At 42.6% G+C, this 21,300-nt stretch overlaps 3 protein-coding genes across 3 annotated transcripts; all 3 read right to left on the bottom strand.

Annotated features, from left to right (window-relative positions):
- Window positions 1-1,272: 1,272 nt before the first annotated feature.
- On the bottom strand, window positions 1,273-6,265 carry pcare2 (photoreceptor cilium actin regulator 2). The gene is made up of 2 exons (XM_052534700.1): window positions 3,188-6,265; window positions 1,273-1,994 (listed from the first exon to the last, which is right to left on the bottom strand). Exons 1-2 carry the CDS (start codon window positions 5,986-5,988, stop codon window positions 1,937-1,939), a joined length of 2,859 nt encoding a protein of 952 aa, XP_052390660.1. The 5' UTR covers window positions 5,989-6,265; the 3' UTR covers window positions 1,273-1,936.
- A 939-nt stretch (window positions 6,266-7,204) lies between these two features.
- On the bottom strand, window positions 7,205-13,828 carry LOC127938987 (G-protein coupled receptor family C group 6 member A). The gene is made up of 6 exons (XM_052535947.1): window positions 13,638-13,828; window positions 12,666-12,957; window positions 11,368-12,123; window positions 10,879-11,082; window positions 9,626-9,743; window positions 7,205-8,357 (listed from the first exon to the last, which is right to left on the bottom strand). The coding sequence occupies exons 1-6, from the start codon at window positions 13,826-13,828 to the stop codon at window positions 7,237-7,239; spliced, it is 2,682 nt and encodes an 893-aa protein (XP_052391907.1). The 3' UTR covers window positions 7,205-7,236.
- A 4,233-nt stretch (window positions 13,829-18,061) lies between these two features.
- zgc:112001 (uncharacterized protein LOC550384 homolog) lies at window positions 18,062-21,026 on the bottom strand. Its single transcript, XM_052534531.1, has one exon. The coding sequence runs from the start codon at window positions 20,769-20,771 to the stop codon at window positions 19,917-19,919; it is 855 nt and encodes a 284-aa protein (XP_052390491.1). The 5' UTR covers window positions 20,772-21,026; the 3' UTR covers window positions 18,062-19,916.
- Window positions 21,027-21,300: the final 274 nt, after the last annotated feature.

The raw sequence follows: 21,300 nt of genomic DNA on the forward strand, positions 1-21,300 counted from the left end.
TCGTCTGAGCCAAAGATTGATCAATCTCTGATATAAGCCCATCTGTTCCAGGTGATTATTATTTTTTAAATGATTAATAGAGTCCAGTATTTCTTTAATAGTTAGGGTTTGTCACAGAAAATCTTGTCTTCTGTTACAATAATCTTAGAATCTTTTAAAGAGGAAAAAAGGATGATGTTAATTGTTCTGAATACTTAGAGGTGTATAACGCACTGTAAAACATGTAAAACACAAAATGTAGAGATTAGCTTAGAGTCGGGGGTAATCGTAGCATCAGTATTAGGTTGATGTACAGTATTGTGATTCTGAAGAAATAAGAGTGATTTTGCTCGTCCTCCTCAAGCTCTTCTTCCTGGAGCGAGCGAATGCACCTCAGCTTTCCTTCTGTCAATCTCCTCTCATTTGTTATGTGATTCTGTTCATTTTAGCTGATCTTCTTCTGTCTGTTATCTTTGCCCTTCTCTATAATGGAGGAAATATTCACTATAATATTATTTTCCTCTAATCTCCTAGCCCTTACACACATACTACCATAAGATCTCAGGAGTTTGGCACATTCATATTTAAATACCTCACAGTTTTTACAAAAAGACTGTTCTACACTTGCTTTCTTTAAGAAATGTTCAAGTAAACGATTCATTTCTGTTTTAACATATTCATTTTTTTTAAATACGAGCGATTGAGTTTCCAATAGGATGTTCCGGCTATTTCTCTCGTAAATGCACATTTATTAATTCAGATTAAAATAGCTTTATGATCGGTCAGCGGAGCGGGATGAGTAGAGATAGAAATGTCCTCTTGGTTTAAATCCTTGGACACTAACCAGTAATCAATGCACGAAAAGTTAGAGTTCTTGGTAGACCACGTAAAGATCATCTGGAGATTTCTGGAGGGTTACTTCCCCAAGAAAAGAACATTTCCCCATGATTTACTGCCCCTCAAGCCAGGAGGTGTACGTGACCTGATGCTCACTGAAGGTAAAGTACTCGAGGTGTCTGAACACACTGCTGATCAGAAGATGTGCTGTGTATATCAGGTCTGTAATCTGGTGCTACTGAGATGAGCGGAGCTGCTGACAGAGGTGTAGTCTGTGTCCTCTAGGTGGCGCTGTCCAGCTTCAGGTGTTTCCAGAGGAGCAGTATTAAACCCGTCTGAAGACCAGGGAGGGTGGTTCTTACACTACATGAGGTCACTATGAGGAAGAGATTTATGTGAAGTCTCCTTTTGTGTTGTACAGAAAAACAAGAGCCAGCGAGATAAATAATGACAGGATTTGATGTTCAGCTCCTCCTTTAATAACTCATCTCTGAAATCTCTGACCAGCAGCTGGTACTTGTGCTTTTATTTCATGACAGGGCAGATCAAACTGTGCAAAAGTGTGTGTTTGACACTGAATTATCTTTAGTATCACATCACATTTATTAAATCAATTGATGCAGAAATCTGAAGGGTTCATCCGCCCTAATGAAATGAATCCAGAATCACTGTACTGACCCTAAATTCACAAAACTTGCTTAAGTGTTTATATACGACGTGTGTGTGAAAATAACATGTATGTGTGTAAATAATATATTAAGTATTCGTGGTTAGATATTTCTAACAAGTAGTAACGGTAACATGCTCCTGTTAAAGGAGGATAAGAGTATGACAGGATGAACTGATTACAGGATAGAAACTGAGAATCTGACTGAACTAATATTCCTTTGTTACGTATTCAGACCAAAAGAAGATCATGCTACAAATAGAAGAGTAAACATGAGTTTAAATAACAGATGAAGTAGACAGATTGACTCACAGTAACAAATACACACAGTCAGGTGGGGTTTTTCACTTCTAAGCTCTTTTAAGCATCATGGTGTTTATATTTATTGGAAATGTGTCCATGTATATCCATGTTGAGAGAAAAGGCCTTAATCCAGCTAATCTGGATGTGTGTTCAGATCAGATCATCAGTGGACGGCTCGGGGTCTGCTCTCAGGGACGCTGTGGTGGCTCTGTGAAAACACACAACAAACATGAGAGGAACTCAAGAAAGGAATCAAAACCAGACTGTGATATAAAACTGACGCTGATCTGTGTACAAAAAGCCCAAACAGCACTGAAGGTTATTTAAGACACTTGATTAGGGTTGATAGCTAGTTCTCTGGTCTGAATGTAGGCCATCAGGACAGGTGAGTCAGTAGATGCTAATCTGCAGGGATTGCCCTGAGCCTCACTCAGATTAACACATCTGATGAGATTAACATCACTGGGGGAGGTCTCCAGACTCATACAGGGGTTATGGGCTGTCAAATAAATACGTGAGTGTGATCTCAGAGAACCTGTTTCTGCAGGATTTTCCCCAAGACTACCGTCACATTCATATGAAGCTGAATTATTAAAGTTCAATGGTTTACATGCAATTATACATTGTTTACTTTTTATTGCTAAGAGAACTTTGAAAAATTGAGAAGCGTTCAATTCTACATAGAGTCATCATGCTTTCATGACGGGTCACTGTCCAGGAAACCTAATGTGAATGTGTAAAGGTAAAAAGCGCTGTACTAATAAAGGTGAATGAAAACATAATGTGACATTTTCAGTAAAGAAAAAGTTTTAAACCATGAGAGTCTAAAAGAGTTCTCCCTTATATTTACAGACATTAATAGTTGGAGTACGCAATCCTTCTAGCAAGAAATTACCATAGAATAATAAATATTTATTTAGTTTCCACCACAGTTTGTTCTATGAACAGAAATTGTTTTTTAAGGTACTTACACAGATGCACTTTCACTTCTAATGACCCAAATTGATTGTAAAAGGTAGATAGTTTCGGCAAACACACTGCAAGTGGTGATGGGATGATGAAATCAGTTGTATGGCAAGATAGTAGGAGTTTTCACTATGACTAATATCCAAACCAGTTCAACAAGAAACCCCAAAGCTGAGGGAAAGACTGTTTGTTTACTGAGATAAAGTACAAGCTATAAATATAAACAACTATGTAAACAAGCTATAAACCAGTAGCTGGTATTTATACTAAATGAAACCACAAAGGCTGATCAGGTTAAAAAGATTAAATTTGATTTAGCATCAGGTGCATCTGTCGTGTCTGTTGTTTCGGTCACCTACTGCTCTAACTCCTTGAATGATATCATGCTATATATTTGCTATGTGTTCTCACATGCGATGACCCTGAGATACTCACCCCTCACTGGTCAAAGGTGTGACTTCATCGCCCTGACCCTGTTGTTGTTTGGCATTAGGCAGTGACTGTGGCTGCTCACTGTGGGATGACCTTTGACCTGATGGACTGCTTCCCACAAAGGAAGGTTGAGGACGAGTAGTTATCATTCTTCCTCTGGCCGGTTCTCCCCATGGCCGAGGTAATGTAGACGTGCATGAATGAGTCAGTGTGTGAGGGAGTGGTTTGCTCTCCTGACAGAACACTGCCCGAGCTTCACAAAACGCCTGTGTCCCAGAAGCGTGGAGGCTGTTTTCTTCAGCCATCGCACATCTGTGTATCCTGGAGGTGGCAGATGTTGTGGATGGAGTCCACTTCACACTCGGGGGGCAGGCAGTGGATGGAGGACTGGGCACTGCGTGGCACACAGTGGGGCAGGAGGGTGGAAGCCGTGCCCTCGAGACAGGTGGAGTTGTTGGAGGAAATGTTTTTGCTTGCAGACTTGTAGTCTCGCCCTCATTGTGGTTTTCACATTCTTGATAAGGCATGGAACCGTTCAAACCTGTATTAGCCGGGACTGTTTTGGCTGAAGTATCAGCGGGCAAATGAACAACTTTTCTAAATTTCTGGTCAAGGGTGTGTGCTTCTTCTCTTTCAGGATCCAGTTCAGTCACTTTTTTGTATTCCTGTTCAGTGCCCGGCAGAGAATCTTGCCTCTCAGGCTGAGCCGTTGAGAAGCTCATGGAGCCTCGCTGTCTGCTTGTGCGGCTGGAGAGCACAGTCTCTCTTTGTGTTGAAGTGCGGACTCTTTGTCCTCTGCACTGCACATCGTGAGCTCCCTCCTCAGTGGGCAACCCTAAACTGCTTTCATATGAGCTGTCCATGAGCATCTCTGGGGGTGGAGGAGGGAGGCTGTCTATGTCCAGTTGCTCAGGTCTGGGCTCGAGCGGATGGATGCTGCTCTTGATATTCCTGCTGGTGGTGAGAGCTCCTCTGCTGTTCTGTAGCACTGGGAGAGAGCATTTCTTGTTGCCCTTTACTCTTATTGGTTTTTGGTCTAAAGGACTTTGTCTTGAATTGTCCTCCACCCCTTGGTTAAAAGTATTAATAAGCCTCTTGACAGCATTTCTCCCAGGTGGTTCTGGGGCAAACATTGGAGGAGAGCTAGAAGGTATTTCCCTGAAAGGCCCTTTGCTGCCATACTGGAGCCCATAGTACCTGGCTGCGCACTGTCCTCCTGATGCACTTCTTCTAATCTTTGTCCAAACATGACCCCCATGTACACTTTCTTCTGACAGGTTATTTGTTCTCCTCCAGCGAGGTGTTTGCTTGTTCCTCGGGTTTGCTAGTTGCAGGTTAGGATCCGATCCTTCTGCTTTGCTACACAAACACTCGGCAGATTGTGAGCGCTTTGGTCCCCTCAAATGCCGGTACTTTAGTTTCCCCTGAAAGGTATTGTCTGCAGTTTTGGGCCGTCTGGGTTTTCTTTTTAAGTTATCAGTCTTGACTTGGTCTTGATTTTGCAGACTACCCTGAACTGAAGGATGGGTGGACTCTGGTTCAGAAGACCCACACATTGTTCCCCTCGTCTGGTCGGTCAGCCCACCCTGCTCATCTTTACCACTGACTTCATTTTCAAGATCTGCTTCCTCCTCCTCATAATCATCATTGTCATCATCATCATCATCATCATCATCATTATCTGAAACCTCCTCGTTGGCATTAAGGAACGGCTGATCTGAAGAGCTGGTCAAGAGAGATGTTATCCCAGGGTTTGCTCCTGACCCAGAGATCCCTCTGTTTCGACGGAGACGCTCCGATCCATTCTGACACTCGTTGTCTGCTCCTATGCCGCTGTCCTCACTGTGAAGAGCAGAATCTTCTGGACTTGTTTTCCTGAGGGCAGCAGCTTCCACACGGGACAAGACATGCTTCAAGCGCTCCTCGGCCGCATGCTTAGCCAGCAGCTTCTCTCCTAATGTCTGAGACAGAGACCCATAGTACTCAGATAGTTCCTGTAAGGCTGAGTCACTCAGGCACTTCACAGAGTCTCCCACAGAGATCATTTTAGCTGTGGAGTGAAGAAGCATATGCTGCAGCAGTTCAGAAGGAAGCTGGGAGAGGTTTAGATCGTTGCTGGGTTTGGTTGTTGTAGGTGGATAGTCTTTAAGTGAAGCGGGCCATGTCATGTTGTGTCCGTGTTCCCTCAGCAGCTGCTCACCCTCAGAGGCCGTTTCCTCCAAAGCCTGGTTGATCTCTTCATAGTGCAAGACTAGTGATGCTGCTGTGGTCTGTACAGAGAGATGGGTCTGAGCAGCCTGGCTCAAGAGCCCTAGAAGAGATTCATATTTTGATATGCTGGGGTTCAGGTACGCATAGGCTGCCTGGTGGGCTTTCAGTATGAACTCTGCTTTTGATTGCAAGTAGGAATTTTTTCTCAGTCTATATTTTCTTTGCGTCCTCCGCTTTGCTTGTTTAATATTTGTCTCCTCAGTTCCTCCTTTCTGGTTTTCTGAGAGACCCTCTTGTGCACTTAGTCCATCCTGAGAGTGAAGCATATCTAGCGTCGTCTCAGTAGCATCTTCTTTGACTGTCACAGTGGCATCACAAACTACATCAACTACTGAGGATCTCTTACCTTGCACATATTTTTCATTTTCTTGTATCTCTGTTGCCGCTAGTCCTTCTGAAGCTGTGCTAATCTCTGCTTTGATAAGAAGCTGTGTCCCATCAGAAAGCAGGTCTGCATTCTTCTTGTTTTCTGGTGATTCAGACAATAAAGCTTTTTTACTGAAGAGTTGACCTTTAGAGGGAGAGCAGCCCATGGTGATGAGAAAAACCTATTCCTTTTTATCAGTTTTATCGAGTGCAGGTTAAAAAGTGTTGTATCAGAGATCCCCAGCTTGGTTCTTGTTTACGCACATGACCAGCTGTTTCCTCAGAACCCTTAACTGTTGCAGTCCACAGTTCCTGTCCTTCTCTGATTCTTTGACCGTTTTGGATGAAGATCTACCACTGTCCAGTTGGTGTTTTGAATGCCACAAAGAGCCCAAGATTGAGAAACAGAAGCTTCCAGTCTTTCTCACACGCACAGATGGTCACACTAGAGAAATAAAGCGCATGCGTAAGACCATAAGCTCATCTTGCTAATAAGATACCCTGCTGGTTACCTCGTCTTACTCCTGGTGAATTCTGAATGAATTATCAGAATGTGAGTGTTATAATTAAAAGATATTGTAAAAATGTGAAGTGACTTTAGTGTTTTCTAAAGTGGTTACAATTTTCATCCAAACCATAGTTTAAGTGACTTTTAATGTTGTTTCTGTGTTTTCAACAACAACAGTAGTACAGGTTAAATTAAGTCCAGAGTGGCTCTGAGCTGGAGTATTTCTAGATGTTGACTTCTGACTGAAATCCCCTCTGGACCTCTGCCAGTAATGACTGCAATCCGCTGGTAAAGCCCAGGATTCAAACAGGCCAGAATGATCCAGCAGACGCTGATAACAACATTACAGTTCAACGCTCAGTCAGTTTTATTGTTTATTACATGTAAAGAAACAGTACAGAAAGAGTATTTGATTGTACTAAAGTGGAACTATTGCAAATATACTTTAGGTACACTATAAATATCTTGCATTTAAAGACCAATATTATTCAAATATCAAACAATCTTTAACAATAGAGACTTTAAAACACAATTTAGGATTAATATTATGAAATGTGCATTCTAGTACTCCACATAAAGTTTAATTATAATATGTCAGTAAATATGTTAATAGATTTGAAATATATTTAGTATGAAATAATTGTATTTTAATTATAAGGGTTGCTTTACCATGTTTTCAATAACATCTGAACCAGTTAATACATCATTACATTTAGTACACTAATTCATAAATGCAGAGTCCCTGTTTTAAGTCTAAATATATGTATAAAAATGTACAGCAAAAATCATCAAAGCACCCTGTTACCACCTTTAAACAATGAGTACAGTATTGGTACATTTACAGTGTATGTGAGATGAAAAATCCAGTTTATGAATTCACTGTTCTGGCCAGACAACCCTTTTATTTCTACTGAGTGGTGTGTCTTTGTCTTAATTTGGCATGGCGGGGCACCGCTAGGTCTGTAAAGTCCACAGGCCTCGTAGTACTGGAAACATCTCTAGAAACCGTGCTGATCTCTACCACCGATGTTCCTACACCATGGCAGAAGATGCCTGAGTCTGGAGTGATTCGACCCGCCGCGTTTAATACAGTGATGTTTGCATTGGCCATGTCATCATTAACACATCTAGCCAACCTGCCTATGATCAACGCCCTTGAGTTCTCAGACAGCTCCCACAGGACTATGTAGCACTTTGGGACAAAATGACAAAACATTATGCCATAGTTAGAGGCCAGGATGGCTGAAGCTTGAACAATGTGCCGCTGCTCTGTCTGGTTTCTTTCAATATAAATGGGAATAAAGCAAAGCCAGACAAACAGATGAATCAACATACTAAAGATGATGACACCAGTCTCGTTGAAATCATGGGGGACTTTTCTACCCTTGAAAGCAAGAAAGAAACAAATGAAGGCCAATAGAGCTATGTAACCATGCATCACCCCAAAACCTACAATGGAGCCCTCGTCACAGACAACGTATTTTACCATCCCAGTTCCCGGCCACTTTAAATCTGGGAAAGGAGTCTTGAAAGTCAGCCAAAACAATAGGATGACACCTTGGCCACCAGTTAGCACGACCAAATTGATAAGAGGCTTGTAGAGTTTTCTTAAGTTATGCTGCCTGTGTGGATCAAAAGCCATGAAAGCCAGAAACGTGCGGTAGGCTTTAACCAGGATGCATGAAACACACAGAGTGAAACCGAGACCGTACACGGCCTGCTGTGCCCGACACAGATGTGGGTTTGGCCTGCCGATGAACATGATTACACTGATGAAGCTGACTGCCAAGCCCAGTAACATGAAACAAGACATCGTATTGTCAGCCTTTTTGACCACTACTGTGTTTCTGTGCACAAAGAAAATGATGAGTGATGTCAACACTAGAACTAAGCCTATCGCTGTAGCCGCTAACAGAGCTATGGGATAACTGTCCTTCCAATCCAGATACTTCTCCTCGAATATCCTGCATTCACGGTCTCCCGAATTAGACCACAATCCACGGGGACATTTCAGACATTCAGGTTGATCTGAAAAAGAAAACGTGTACAGTAATCAGATTTGCACTATAAATGCAGAATATGTAATGCTATCTGTCTTCATGAGGTTCTTTATTATTGGTACTGATATCAGAGGCATATCATATCTCTCTGGATCTCTCTGGAATACTTGATTGTGATTGGTCACTGGCGATGTTCAGTTTTCTCATATCTGTGTCTAGTGGCTCTAAATGGATCAGTGTGTCAGTCAGCTGATGTGCTCTACTGGTTTTATGTATCTTGTATCTTAATGTTTATCTATACATTTATTTGGAAAGTAGTGGAACAATATAAAGTCATTGGCTTCATGTTGGGGTTCGTTTTTCTTTTGACAGTCATTTAGTTTTATTTTGTATTGTCACAGTTATGTTCCTTGTTCATGTCATGCGGTTCCCTTGCCTCCCATGTTCATGTGTCTGGTTCTGATTGGTTGTTTGAGAAATGTGGTTCACAGTTCTGTTTTGTGATTGGTTTATTGTCTTGAATGTTCACAGGTGTTCCTTGTTACTCATTAATCTCTTTGTATACGTAGTCCTTTTTTTTTTGTCAATTTGTGGGAAAAAATATTTAAGTCAGTAAGTCATTTTGACCCACACTCCATGCCAGTTGGTGGCAGAAATACACCATTTTGTTGCTTGTCAACCACCAATAAAATTTAAAGAAGAATAATTTTGCATCTAGCTTTATTCAATGGAACCAGCTGTAAGGTAAGTTTGTTTCAAGGGCATGCCAAGTCTGTCTGTCTTGTATTTGTTCATGTTTTGTATTTAAATAAACTGCACTTAGGTTCAGCTGACTCTCCTGCAGTGGATATCGGTTACAGAGAGATTATTCCAGTGTTTCTTACCTCCCCCGGAAATAACAGTACATCTCCCTTATCTGAGTGCTCTCCTCATGAGCTGATGTTCTGAATCAGGTGTGTTAAATAAGGGGAGGCATGCAAAACATGCAGAGTGGGGGGGTCCTCAGGACCAGGATTAAGAGCCAGTGCATTATCTTGATTAAACAGGTAGACCCACATAGACACTCGCTCTGTGGAAGTGCAAGAAGCAGTTCATCGGGAGAATCTGCATGTGGCTTAAGAAAGTACCAGATTTAGTGAGAGGACAGTCCATGTCTTAAGACGTATTGATCAACCAGATCAAAACCAGATGAAAATGGGTCTTGTGTGCTGTTTCAAGTGTCAATGTGGGTGCTTCCTTTATTTGTAGAAGTGAAACAATCAATAAAAATAACAACAGAATGTGAGCTGTAGTTACCCCAGTCATCCGTGTAATTTCCTTCACCACAAGGAACACAGTTGTAGCAGCAGGGGATCTTGGACTGGTTCTTCACAGAACCAGGAGGACAAGACTCTGAGCACTTGGACCAGGGCAGCTGGAGGACGAAAGAGAGGTGTGCTTTCAATGGTTACAGAAGACATTAGCCGTGTTTCCACTATCGGGCTTAAACTGGGCGTGCTAGTGCGTGCCAGGGCCAGTCGTGTTTCCACTGTCACTAACCAAGGGCCAGGGTTTTTTGGCCCGACGAAAACATTGGGCCAAAGCGGGCCAGCTGGGGCTAGAGGAGGAGTTATGAACAAAGGCGGGGTTTCTCTGCGTCTGGAGAGCGTCTGTGCCGCATATCCTTTAAGAAAGCTAAAAGCTGTAACACCAGCATTAAAAACTTTCTAAAATAAGTTGAGCTCAAAAGTCACTTTCAGTCAGCAGCGAGTGTTTGAAATAACGAGATACGATTCTAACCACCATAAAGGCAGAAATATTATAAGCATTAACATTACCATAGTAAACATGGTAAATATGACCGCTTGAAGAAATCAGACGTCAACAATTGTATATTTATTTAGTAACATTTTATATGTCATAAGTCTCATCTCGAGACTTTATCGTCATAAAAATATAATAATGGTTTGTTCAGGAGCTTTTATAAAATAGAGATATTATCATTCATTCTAAATGTGACGTATAGGCTACTGTGATTATAAATAAACAGAAACAGACTCGATTCTACTCGAGGCTATTTTCATAACCTTCAGCGTAAATAAAATAGAAATGTATTTCTGTGACAAATTTTCAAGCCTGATAAATTAATTATGCTCAATGTATCACTTATAGTTAAACATCAATGTTTTTTAATTGAAACATTTTAAAACGTATGCAAACAAAGGGCCACTGTTATCGTGTTCGTTTAGTGATCGCGCACGTTCCAGTGATTTATTTCTTAGTTTTCTGATAACTTCTCTTTGTTGGTGAAATGATGGGGTTGCGTGACGTTGTTCTGAGAGGCGTGTAAAGGGCGTGTTTTAGTGACGCGCAGCGGAGCTTCAGGCCCTGACTGTGGAAACCCTGCGCTATTCTGGCCTCGGTGCTACTGACCCGAGACTATGAGCCCCGCCGGCCCGCTTTAAACCCTGGCTCACACTGACCCGACAGAGGAAATGCAGCTATTGTGACTCTGGACAATGATTATCAGCTGATTTCTTGTGGCTAGAATTAAAGGCCGCACAACTCACTGTGTGATTTATCCACTGGAATTGGCTGAGGATCTCGATGTCTCCACTTTCCAAGAGGAATTTTCCCACGATTTCAATAAAGCGTTCATCATTATTTTCCCTCCACATGATGAGGTCGTAACCATCCGCAAAGTCGCCGTTTTTATCAAAGGAATATCTGTTGCCATCGAGGGTGAAATTCACATTGCGCATGCTTTCCACTAGCTGCAAAATAGTGTTAACACATTAAACTCTTGGTACATACAGAGAAGGAATATACTGCATTTACAGTGAACCTCTGAGATGATGAATATAGCAGATCATATCAAGCAGCCTCTTTTACTGTTCTTTTTGAATGTTACATTTGAAGTGACTAATTATCCTCAACAAATCACACGCCCCTATTTGGGAAACCCTGATATAGACAGATAATACAAATACATTTAACACATAAAGAGTATAAATTATCAGTTAATGTATTGTGAACAAACATGAAGAATGAAATCTCACCTGCCAGGGAGGGAAGTTGGTGTCCCCCGAGCAGACGGACTCGTTGCACATCAGCAGAGCCCTGAGTCCGTGAGCGAAAGCATACATGGCCACTCTCTCTCTGTAGGCTTCTCTCAGGTCCACCGCCTGCAGCAGGTCATCTACGGCACAGGAGGAGGCCGACAGGGAGCAGTTCAGTCTCAGCTGCTTGTACTCCTCTATGAAGTCATTCCTTGCTCCTGGCGTTGGCCTGAGGTTTTTCAAGTAGTCTTCGAACCCTGGTATAATTCCCATGGAAAAGGAAAAGCCAAAGATTTTGCCCACTTTGTTGATGTCTTTCATCTTTGTTAAGTAGCGGTTCATGGACCAGGCGTCGCTCGCGATCCAGATTCTGCTTGTGTTGGTTTGGATCATCTCCGTGAAGAGTTTCTCCACCAGCTGTGGCTTCAGAATCAGCAGCACCACCTTGGCTTCAGATTTCCGTATACTCTGAGCAACGTCTTTGATGTGCTTATCGATATCAACGTGGTCCAAGTAGTGTGGAACCACCTTCTCAAAGTCAGCACATATTTTTCCCTGGGACTCTTGCATGAAGCTTTGGTACGCCGCTTGACCGTAGTCATCATCTCCATACACCACACCAACCCAGTTCCAGGAGAAATGAGACATGAGATTGACCACAGCCTGAGCTTGGTGGACGTCGCTGGGAATCACACGCATGAAGGACGGATAGCGCAGTTTGTCACTGAGGACGGGAGAAGAGGACGAGCAGCTGATCTGTAGACAGATAAACCTCATGCCTCAGTTTCCTGCAGACTCTGACTAGTTAACTGACTAGAGTTACAGAGAGTTTCACTGGTCTTAAAGCGATGGGTCGCCCAAAATGGCCAGTTCTGTCATCAGAAAGAGATTTATACAGCTCTTGTCACACTATGAGACTGTCAAGCCCCAAATACCACTTGTGTGCTACAGTCTGTGTTTTCAAAGTCATACACTAGCACTGACTAAAAGACAGAAAATGTTTTTACAACTAAAGTTCATCAGTCACAATCGTTTCATTTTTGAATCTAGATGTGGGCCTGGGTCATGTTGTGTTCTTTTCCACACCCAAAACATCACATGACTTCAGACCGCACGGAATATAGTGTGCAAGTCAGGACCACTGTTTTGACAAGCGAGGCCAATGTGAAAAGAGCTGCATGAAGATTCTTCAAAAACAAATAACGTTGCACAGGTTTGGAGTGACATGAGGGTATGTAAAAAGACATTATTTGGGGGATTATTCATGTGAAGATTAGCTTTAACAGTGGACACATTACCTGAGGATGCAGGTAGAGGCTGAGGAGCTTGGCGATGGCGATGGATAACTCTGAGTATCTCTCTCCCAGAAGAGCTTTCACTGGCGGACGGAAGTCTGTGTAGTCCACAAGAGCCGGCAGAGATCCGTTAATGGCCAGCAGATGCTCCACACAGTGCAGGGCTTTGGTGGGAGACGCACAAGGATCACAGACTTCATATCCCAGCTTGATCCCCGGAAGCAATGTAGAGTTGTTGATTTCTTCAATCGTGTGGATGGCACTCAGTGATTGTAGAAATGTGGTCAGATCAAATCTGGTAAAAAGAGAAAGAGATGTCTTAGTTCCCACCAGAACCACTTTTACAGTAAAGCTCTACAGATGTTAGACAAAATAATGTGAACACCTGTTATTATTACTGTAGGTGTTATGTAATATCATTTGTGTACTCTACACCGTCCTGCGGAGTTTTGCTCCGACCCTAATTAAGCTCAACTAAACGAGCTAATCAAGGTCTACAGGGTTCTCTCGAACATTGGTTCCCAAACCTGTCCTACACCGTCCAGCGATGAGTGAATCTGCTCTAGGTGATGGAAGCTAATAAAGGCTGGACGCTGGTAAAGCACCTTAATAATGAAATAGTTCCTATTGCTCATGTGTTCACATTCATTTTTCTAACCGCTCTGTTTCCAAAAAATAAATAATTTTGTTATGATACTGTTTTAATCTGTTTGCTATTTACTACAGTTACTAATTGTCAGTGTGGTTTTTGCTGAAATGTATTAAGGATCAGTTTGACCTGCAAACATCATAATAAATATTAATTTGCAACAATAAAAAAAAAAAAAAAACATATAAACTTTTTAAAAATACATTGATAATTAGTGAGTTTTCAACTATATTTTGACCACTCAAATGCCCCTGATTTCTGTTTCAGTTCAGAAGAATCCAATGTTCCTGCTTTTATAGACAGAAGAGAGTCTTGTGCTTACTCACCCAGTACAAACGAAGGGCTGTGGTTTAGTTCGTTTATGAAGGTCGATTACTCTAGTGTGAATGGAGCTCAGAATGGCACAGTTAACGTCTCCGTCCAGGTACGCTCCGCTCAGAGGGGTTTGGCAGCGGACCCCCAGCCCCGAGCACAGCATCATCACCCCCAGCACACAGAGCTGAGCAACACTCCTCATCATGGTGGACGTGTGGAGACAACGAGCACACGCGGTATTTATACTGAAACTGGGTGACGTGAGACGGATGTTACCTCTGATATACTTCTGTAGGAGTTCCCATGGGCAGAAAAAAGAGAAGTGGAGAAATTCACCTGCTCAGTCACATTTCTGTCATCCGTGATGGAATGTGGACTCATTCTGCAGGTTGCAGTAAAACGGTTGTTTTCGTTTTCATTCACAATGATAAGAAATGTTGGCAAAATGCAGAGATGTCAGACTGAGACTTCAGGAACCGGTGCTTTAGTGGATCTGAAGGAGTTATGATAAATCCACATTCATATAGTTCACGTGTGTTAAAGATAGATGCATGTTTCGAGAGGTCCGCAGCAGCGCTAAGAAAAGACATGACCAAAGAAACAAATGGTGACAATACGATCGGAAAAATGACAAACTAACCAAAGGAAGACGTAATTCAAGTAAAAGAAGCAGTGAAAATAAAAGGAAAAGGAGGTATCTTTGTGTGAATCTGGCATGAATACAAACAGAATGTTATTTTAATACAATATGATGTCCTACATTACATACCGACACTGACATTATGTGCCATTTAATCTGCTAGCACACACAAACCAGTGGTGATGAAGAAATGGTTCATTTTAACCCTGAAACCTGAGCCAGCTCAGATCCACAACTGTCCTCCTAACTTGTCTCTTCAACAATTTCTGAAGATATATCAAAGAAAGAGACTCAGAATGAAAAAAGTGTACCACTGTGGTGGTCTCCTCTCTTATATCAGACCTCATCTCTGAACACAGAGCAAGGCTTGCTTTCTGACTTCTGCAGATGATTGTAGGGTCAAACCTTTCTACCATTTCAGAAGAAGAAGAATCCCTCAAAAATGCATCTCAGGTCGTCTTTCTCCTTCTTCTCGAGTTTATTCATGACCTAAATGAGATATTCATATCATATGCTTTCATGTTAGCACAAGTGATGCTGAACAGAGTTGTAATCTACAAACCTTATTCATAACCTGAAACACTTTCCCAGAGAAACCAAATCATTTGATAAAGACATGCATTCATCACAAACATGATGCGACTGAAGCTGGTAACGTTGCTCTGTTCTGTTCGACAGATTCTTGTGAACCTCAGTACGTCTGAACCTCAGCCCTTGACCCATGATGCTGTTTCACGAGTTCACCCTTACATCTAATCTGAAGGCAAATAGTAGGCATATTTTGGCGTGCTGTCCTGGGGGAGGGGTCCGGGCCCGGAGCATAGCCCGAACCCAAATAACTCCCCCTATCCCAATTTGGGATAAATAGATTAGAAGTGAGGAGTTGGGGTGGAGGAGGGTTGCCGAAAAACTGTCGTGGGACAGGAGGTAGGAAGACTGGATATATATACGCGTGCGTGCTATAAGATGATTAGCTAAACGAGATGCACCTGTACCAAATTGGATGATTATCTGATCGTGCTTCTCCCGAACTTTGTTAATAAAACCACATGTCTGACGTCTAAAGATATATTTGACCAGTCTTTGTGGACACGGTTAGTCTGTATTTCCTGACTGATATTCACATGAACTTACAGCAGAGTAATAAAAACAGCGGTCTTATTTTCTCCAGGTTCTTTGACAGCAGAACAAAAACAGAATGCAGTAAATCTGGATGGACACGATTCCTCACTCAACAGCTATGAAATAAAAACAGAGCGGGCTGACTGTGCGTGTGACATCTAATCGTTTTATCATTGTCTTGGATCGAGTCAGGAATGTGCCACAAGTGTTTATTTCACTCTTTTGACTAAATCATTAGAAGCAGCTGCTGTGGAACGTAAACCTTCTCTGTTCACGCATCTGCTCGAGAGCAGCATTCACACCCAGAGATAAACTACATGTTACACTTTACAAATATGCCATAATACAAATGCAGAGGCACAAAATCTGGTATTTTGGGATGTTAAGGGGTCAGTATATGCATTATGCGAACTGAATGTGGGCAGAGCATGGTATTACTACAGTAGACTACATTATATAATACATTATATAGTAATCTAAAATAGTGAGACTGTTTATTAAAAGAATGAGTAACAGCTGAAGCTGTGTGTACATGAGCACCTGGGTCTGGTCAGAAAGGAGTCCTCTAGTGGTCAGACTGATGATAAACGGACATTAACACGAGTTTATTAATCTGTTTGAATCAAGCTGTTTTCTGCAATTGATTGAGCTATTAATAATTGTAATAACACTGAAGTGCACTGTTGTAAATCTGGGTACAGAGCAAGAACATGACAAGTTTTGGTTTTTATGGACCCTCTCAGTAACTGAATTTAGTTCATTCTTAACCACAACATGTTCTATACTGCATCTTAGAATAATACACTAAAATGTATAAGCATTTAAAATAACCTTAAAGCTGCGGAAGGGAAAAATGTATTTTTTACATATTTATTAAACCTGTCATTATGTCCTGACAGTAGAATATGAGATAGACAATCTGTGAAAATATCAAGCTCCTCTGGCTCCTCCCAGTGTCCTATTGCCATTAGCAGAAACTCCATCGCTCCCGGTAAGAAACAACCAATCAGACTGCGGTCCGTAACTTTGTTTGTGTTCAAAATGTAGAAAAATGAACATAATAAGCAAGTACACCATGAATCCATTTTCCAAACCGTGTTTTTAGCTTGTCCTGAATCACTAGGGTGCACCTATAATAAGTGTTTATATTCGGACTATTTTAGATTGCTTCGGGGATACCGCGGCGGAGTAATCCAGTACCTTTGTGATTCTTCATAGACATAAACAGAGAGAAGTAGTTCCGGCTACGATGTTCTTCCGCAAGACGCAAGCAGTTCTGTTTATTACAGTTTTTGCCCGTTGCTTGAACACTATAGACCCATGCTTAGACTAAAGTGACACAACTTGAAGCTTTTGTTACCATACCTCAAACACTTGTACCCATACCTTAAACAAAAGCGCTGCTTTGCACTCTAGTTGCAATTCTGAACACACTTACTCCTTTATGCACCACACTTGGTCCTGCATACTACACTCTATTTCATACATAACACACTTCGTTCCAAAATGAAATCTCAGAGTGCCGTTTGGAAAACACATGTATCCAAAATACAAAACACATCGGGTAATTGCTAGCACTCAAATACACAACTGAAGACACTTACTTGCAAAACTGAACACCAATCAGTCAGCTACAAAAAGCCCTCGGTTTAGCCATTTCAAGAACTTTGCAAGCATGGATGGAGGGAGAGCAAGAGGAAGAGGAAGAGGAAGATGAAGAGGAGGAAGAGGAAGAGGAAGAGGAGGAGGAGGAGAAGGAAGAGGAAGAGGAGGAGGAGGAAGAGGAAGAGGAAGAGGAGGAGGAGAAAGAACAGGAAGATGAGGAGGAGGAAGAGGAAGAGGAAGAGGAGGAGGAGGAGGAGGAGGAGGATGAAGAGGCCATGCACAGACCCCTATTTCTGATGATATAAGAGCAGCTTTGGTGGAGCATGTGATCAACCATGGCCTGACTGTGAGGGAAGCTGTGCAGAGAGTCCACCCACACGCCGCACGTCTCTTCTGCAGGTGATGGACCTGTGATGACATTCAGGTGACAGCAATCCATGGATGGTTTCGACGTGCAAGGGGATATTTTCCCCAGTGCCGAGCGGGAGAAGACATTGCTTGAGATGTGGATGAGGCCAACAGACGGCGGGATCCTTGAGCCCAGGAATGCACAATTGCCATGATTTTCTGTGTTTACAGTATAGTGTTTTTCATATATATATATATATATATATATATATATATATATATATATATATATAACATTTTTTTTTTTTTTTTGCTTTATCTGAATTCATGTTACTGCAATGTACAGTGCTGCAATGTACAATATTGAGCAGGCCTATTTGCTTTTTTGGTTGTGTGAAAATGTGCCTCCTGAAAATATGCCTTCTGAATAAACAGTGAAAATCAAAGACTGCAGTGTTTTATATAAAGTAGACTCGTGTGTTCCCCCTGATCTGAAAGTGTATAAGATGCAAGTATGTGTCATTTTGTCATCAGAGTTACATTTTGACAGAGGAATGTTAGGTTTTGATATTAGAGCTTCAATTTGACACAGATGTGAATGGTATATTTCCCAGTGTTGTGTCATGTTTACTTGTGTGTAAAATTTTGGCACAACGAGCGAAGTTTTGCAAAATGTGTTCAAGCAACGGGCAAAAACTGTAACCGCTAGAGCGTCAAAAGTTACCTACTGCAAGCTTTAATTCATATAAAACATGTGAATGGTTCACACCAAAGATGAGAAGACCAATTTTGCAAAAGTTTTCTCATTTACAACCTGAAAAGTATATAAATAAATAAATAAATAAATAAATAGGGTTAATTGTCCTAATGTGGGACTTTTTTGTTCGTCTCAGATTTCTGTGACATATTGTGATGTGTAGACAAAACATAAACTCCACATCTAATACCATTTCAAAACCCCCAGGATGTGTCCTAAATAAATCAAAAGAGAAAATGCAGATAACATATTCATAAAAATAAATTAACTGTTTAGTTTCTGAACGTTTCCTTTAACCCTAAAATGCAAACAATAGAGCTATCTGCAGATAAACGCCTGGGTCTAACTCCATCAAACAGAGACAGTCACTGGACCGAGCGGCTCAGGGGTGAAGTGATGAGAGAGTCAGCACCTGATGAACCCTTCTCCTTCAGTCCGTGTGAGGACAGAGTGCTGTATCTCCACACATCAGGGCTCGTGGTGAGGGAAACACCGTTATCATCATCCCATGTTTAAGACATTCTGACCAACGCATGTACCAGTGATGATCACAGAAAAAGACTCTCAAAAACAACAGAATATCTACAGAAAACTGATACAAAAAGTTCACCATACGATGGATGATACATAATGACTTTTTGTAATGTTCCCTTTGATCTTATCTGTTATTGACACAAACATGATATTTCACAGAACATCAGTCATTTCTCTGTTAACACACACTTACCTAAATTAAACCAACATAATCAGCTGTGCTGTTTCTGAATGGGTTAAAGGACTTTGACATGGCAGCGTGGATAGAGTCAAAACAGGGGTTTATTTAACATTATTTAAGATTTATTATGATGTCAGTCATCTGATCACATCACCAAATGTTCATTATCCTCCACACGGCTTGTGCTTTAAGGGATGCTGAACTATTTTTTTACAAGCCAAACCAGATGAAATATAGCATTAAAGATGCCAAAATAATACTAAAATCAACGTGTATTGGAGACTTTAACGTGTAATTTCTTTCTGTTATATACTGTACCACTATATACTGAGTGCTGAAGATATTTTGAATCCTGGAGAAAGGTGCACTAGCCTCAGATATTATCCCATAATCAAACAAATACAATAATACAAATTTGATAATCATATTCTGAAGACAGCAGTGTTGTCAGATATTAATAATGATGTTTTTATTTGAAAAGTCAAACAAACTCCCATGCTTTTATTAGTTTTGGATGAGCGCAGCACAGTTCCTCTGGTTCTGAGATCCTGAGCAGGACAGTCACTGACCGCTTTAATGAGTCCCTCCACTGCTCTCAGATCAGCAGCTGAGCTCCATGAGGTAAACAGCCACACAGCTTCCACAAATACATCTCATTCAACTCATACAAGAGTTTGCATATCTCAGGTAGAAAAGTGTTCAAATCAACACGATCGATTTGAATTCATAAACATGATGTACTTAAAACGAGAGTAAGACAACAAACAGGGAGACGATAATGATCATGAACACAACGCTCTTGTGCGTCCACTGCACACTTCATGCCACACACTCTCTCTCTCTCTCTCTCTCACTCTCACACACACGCACACACACACACACACACACACACTCTCTCTCTCTCTCTCTCTCACTCTCACACACACGCACACACACACACACACACACACACTCTCTCTCTCTCTCACACACACACACACACACTCTCTCTCTCTCTCTCACACACACACACACACTCTCTCTCTCTCTCACACACACACACACACACACACACTCTCTCTCTCTCTCTCTCTCTCTCTCTCTCACACACACACACACACACACTAGGTCACTCTGAGGTGGCTGCTCTGTCGGGGGGGTCTGGGCAGGGGTTTGAGGGAGGCGGGGATGGGCAGCTGGTCCAGGCTCTTGGGGAACTGCTCGGGGGGCAGCTGCGCGAGGATCCTCTGCATGGAGATGAGGAAGAGCGGCGCGGGGTCTCTCCCGATGAGGTAGTTCAGCTTGTCCTCCCCCAGCACCTGGGACCAGCGCTCGGGCTCCTTGCGCAGGGAGCTCTTCATCTTGAAGCGCATCTCCGGCATGAACATCAGCAGGTTCTCCAAGCAGGTCTTCTTGGCCCCCACGTTCACCTTGGAGTCCCACAGCTGCTGGAGAATGACGTCGAGCGGCGTCATGTCGTTGTGGTCCACGGCCTGCGGGGACGCGCCGTTGCCTAGCAGCAGGATGACGGCGTCCGCGCGCAGCAGCTCGCAGGCCAAGTGCAGCGGGGTCTTTCCGTCCTCCAGGTGGAAGCATCCTCCGCGGTTCATGTAGGAGCGCAGGCCCGGCTGCCGATGCGCCACCTGCAGAATGTGTCCCAGGATGTCCCTCCGGTCGTAGCGCACGGCCATGGCCAGGTGCGGCGCGGAGGACGGGCAGCAGCAGAAGCGTTCCCCGGGCATCGCCAGCGCCTCGTGCGCATACTGGCTGAGCAGGAACTGCGCGTACGCCCGGTGGTCGTGCACGATCGCGTAGAGCAGCGCCTCGGACGGGCTGTACGTCCTCTGCTTGGCGTCCTCCTCCCAGTAAAACGTCTCCATGGTGCGCATGTCCTCGAGCATCCACACGGGCTTCAGGTCTCGCACCGCCTGATAGAAGAGGAACGAGATGAACTTGTGCTGCTTGCGCTCGTCGTCCATCTGTGCGCTGACGGGATTCAGGAGGAGAGCGTCATTCTGTGCGAGATTCGGCGGAGCTCATGTTTGTCCGGTCGCTCAGCAGCGCTGCGTCTGTCACTGACCCCCTCTCCGCAGTGAGAGCGCACTGCGCATGCGCGGACTCGCTGGCTGCATGCGCACAGTGCCATTATTTGCGCCCAGTTGCTCCTTTTGTGATCGCTGTGTTTTGTGAGAAGGAATTCAATCCACAAATTTCCACAGAGTAGGTTTTTGGTCACTCTGAAAAAAAAAATCCTTTTCATATTAAGTTTATAATGCTATAATAGGTTTATTATCATTATTATTATTATTAAGTGGTGCTTAAGGCGCATTCCTACAGCTAATGCACCTACTATTTAGACCACGTCTGCAAAACTACAAGCACATCGCATGCTTTAAACTCACTTTGCTATTGTAAAGCAAACTTTTCACAAGACCATGAACAGTTCTCTACATTACACACATCAGAAACGAACAGCTCTTGTTTCATTTGAGAAAAACTTGTCATTTA

The sequence above is a fragment of the Carassius gibelio genome, chromosome A20, assembly GCF_023724105.1.
Source record: "Carassius gibelio isolate Cgi1373 ecotype wild population from Czech Republic chromosome A20, carGib1.2-hapl.c, whole genome shotgun sequence".
NCBI classification, from domain to species: Eukaryota; Metazoa; Chordata; class Actinopteri; order Cypriniformes; family Cyprinidae; genus Carassius; species Carassius gibelio.

Excerpts from the sequence above, each read along its gene's own strand:
- zgc:112001 (XM_052534531.1), bottom strand. The coding sequence starts at position 20,771 with ATGGACGACGAGCGCAAGCAGCACAAGTTCATCTCGTTCCTCTTCTAT.
- LOC127938987 (XM_052535947.1), bottom strand. The coding sequence starts at position 13,828 with ATGAGGAGTGTTGCTCAGCTCTGTGTGCTGGGGGTGATGATGCTGTGC. Across the intron at positions 12,124-12,665 it reads GCCTCTACCTGCATCCTCAG|ATCAGCTGCTCGTCCTCTTC; the intron begins GTAATGTGTCCA and ends ATCTGTCTACAG. Across the intron at positions 9,744-10,878 it reads TCCAGTGGATAAATCACACA|CTGCCCTGGTCCAAGTGCTC; the intron begins GTGAGTTGTGCG and ends TTCGTCCTCCAG.
- pcare2 (XM_052534700.1), bottom strand. The coding sequence starts at position 5,988 with ATGGGCTGCTCTCCCTCTAAAGGTCAACTCTTCAGTAAAAAAGCTTTA. Across the intron at positions 1,995-3,187 it reads ACACCTTTGACCAGTGAGGG|AGCCACCACAGCGTCCCTGA; the intron begins GTGAGTATCTCA and ends GTGTTTTCACAG.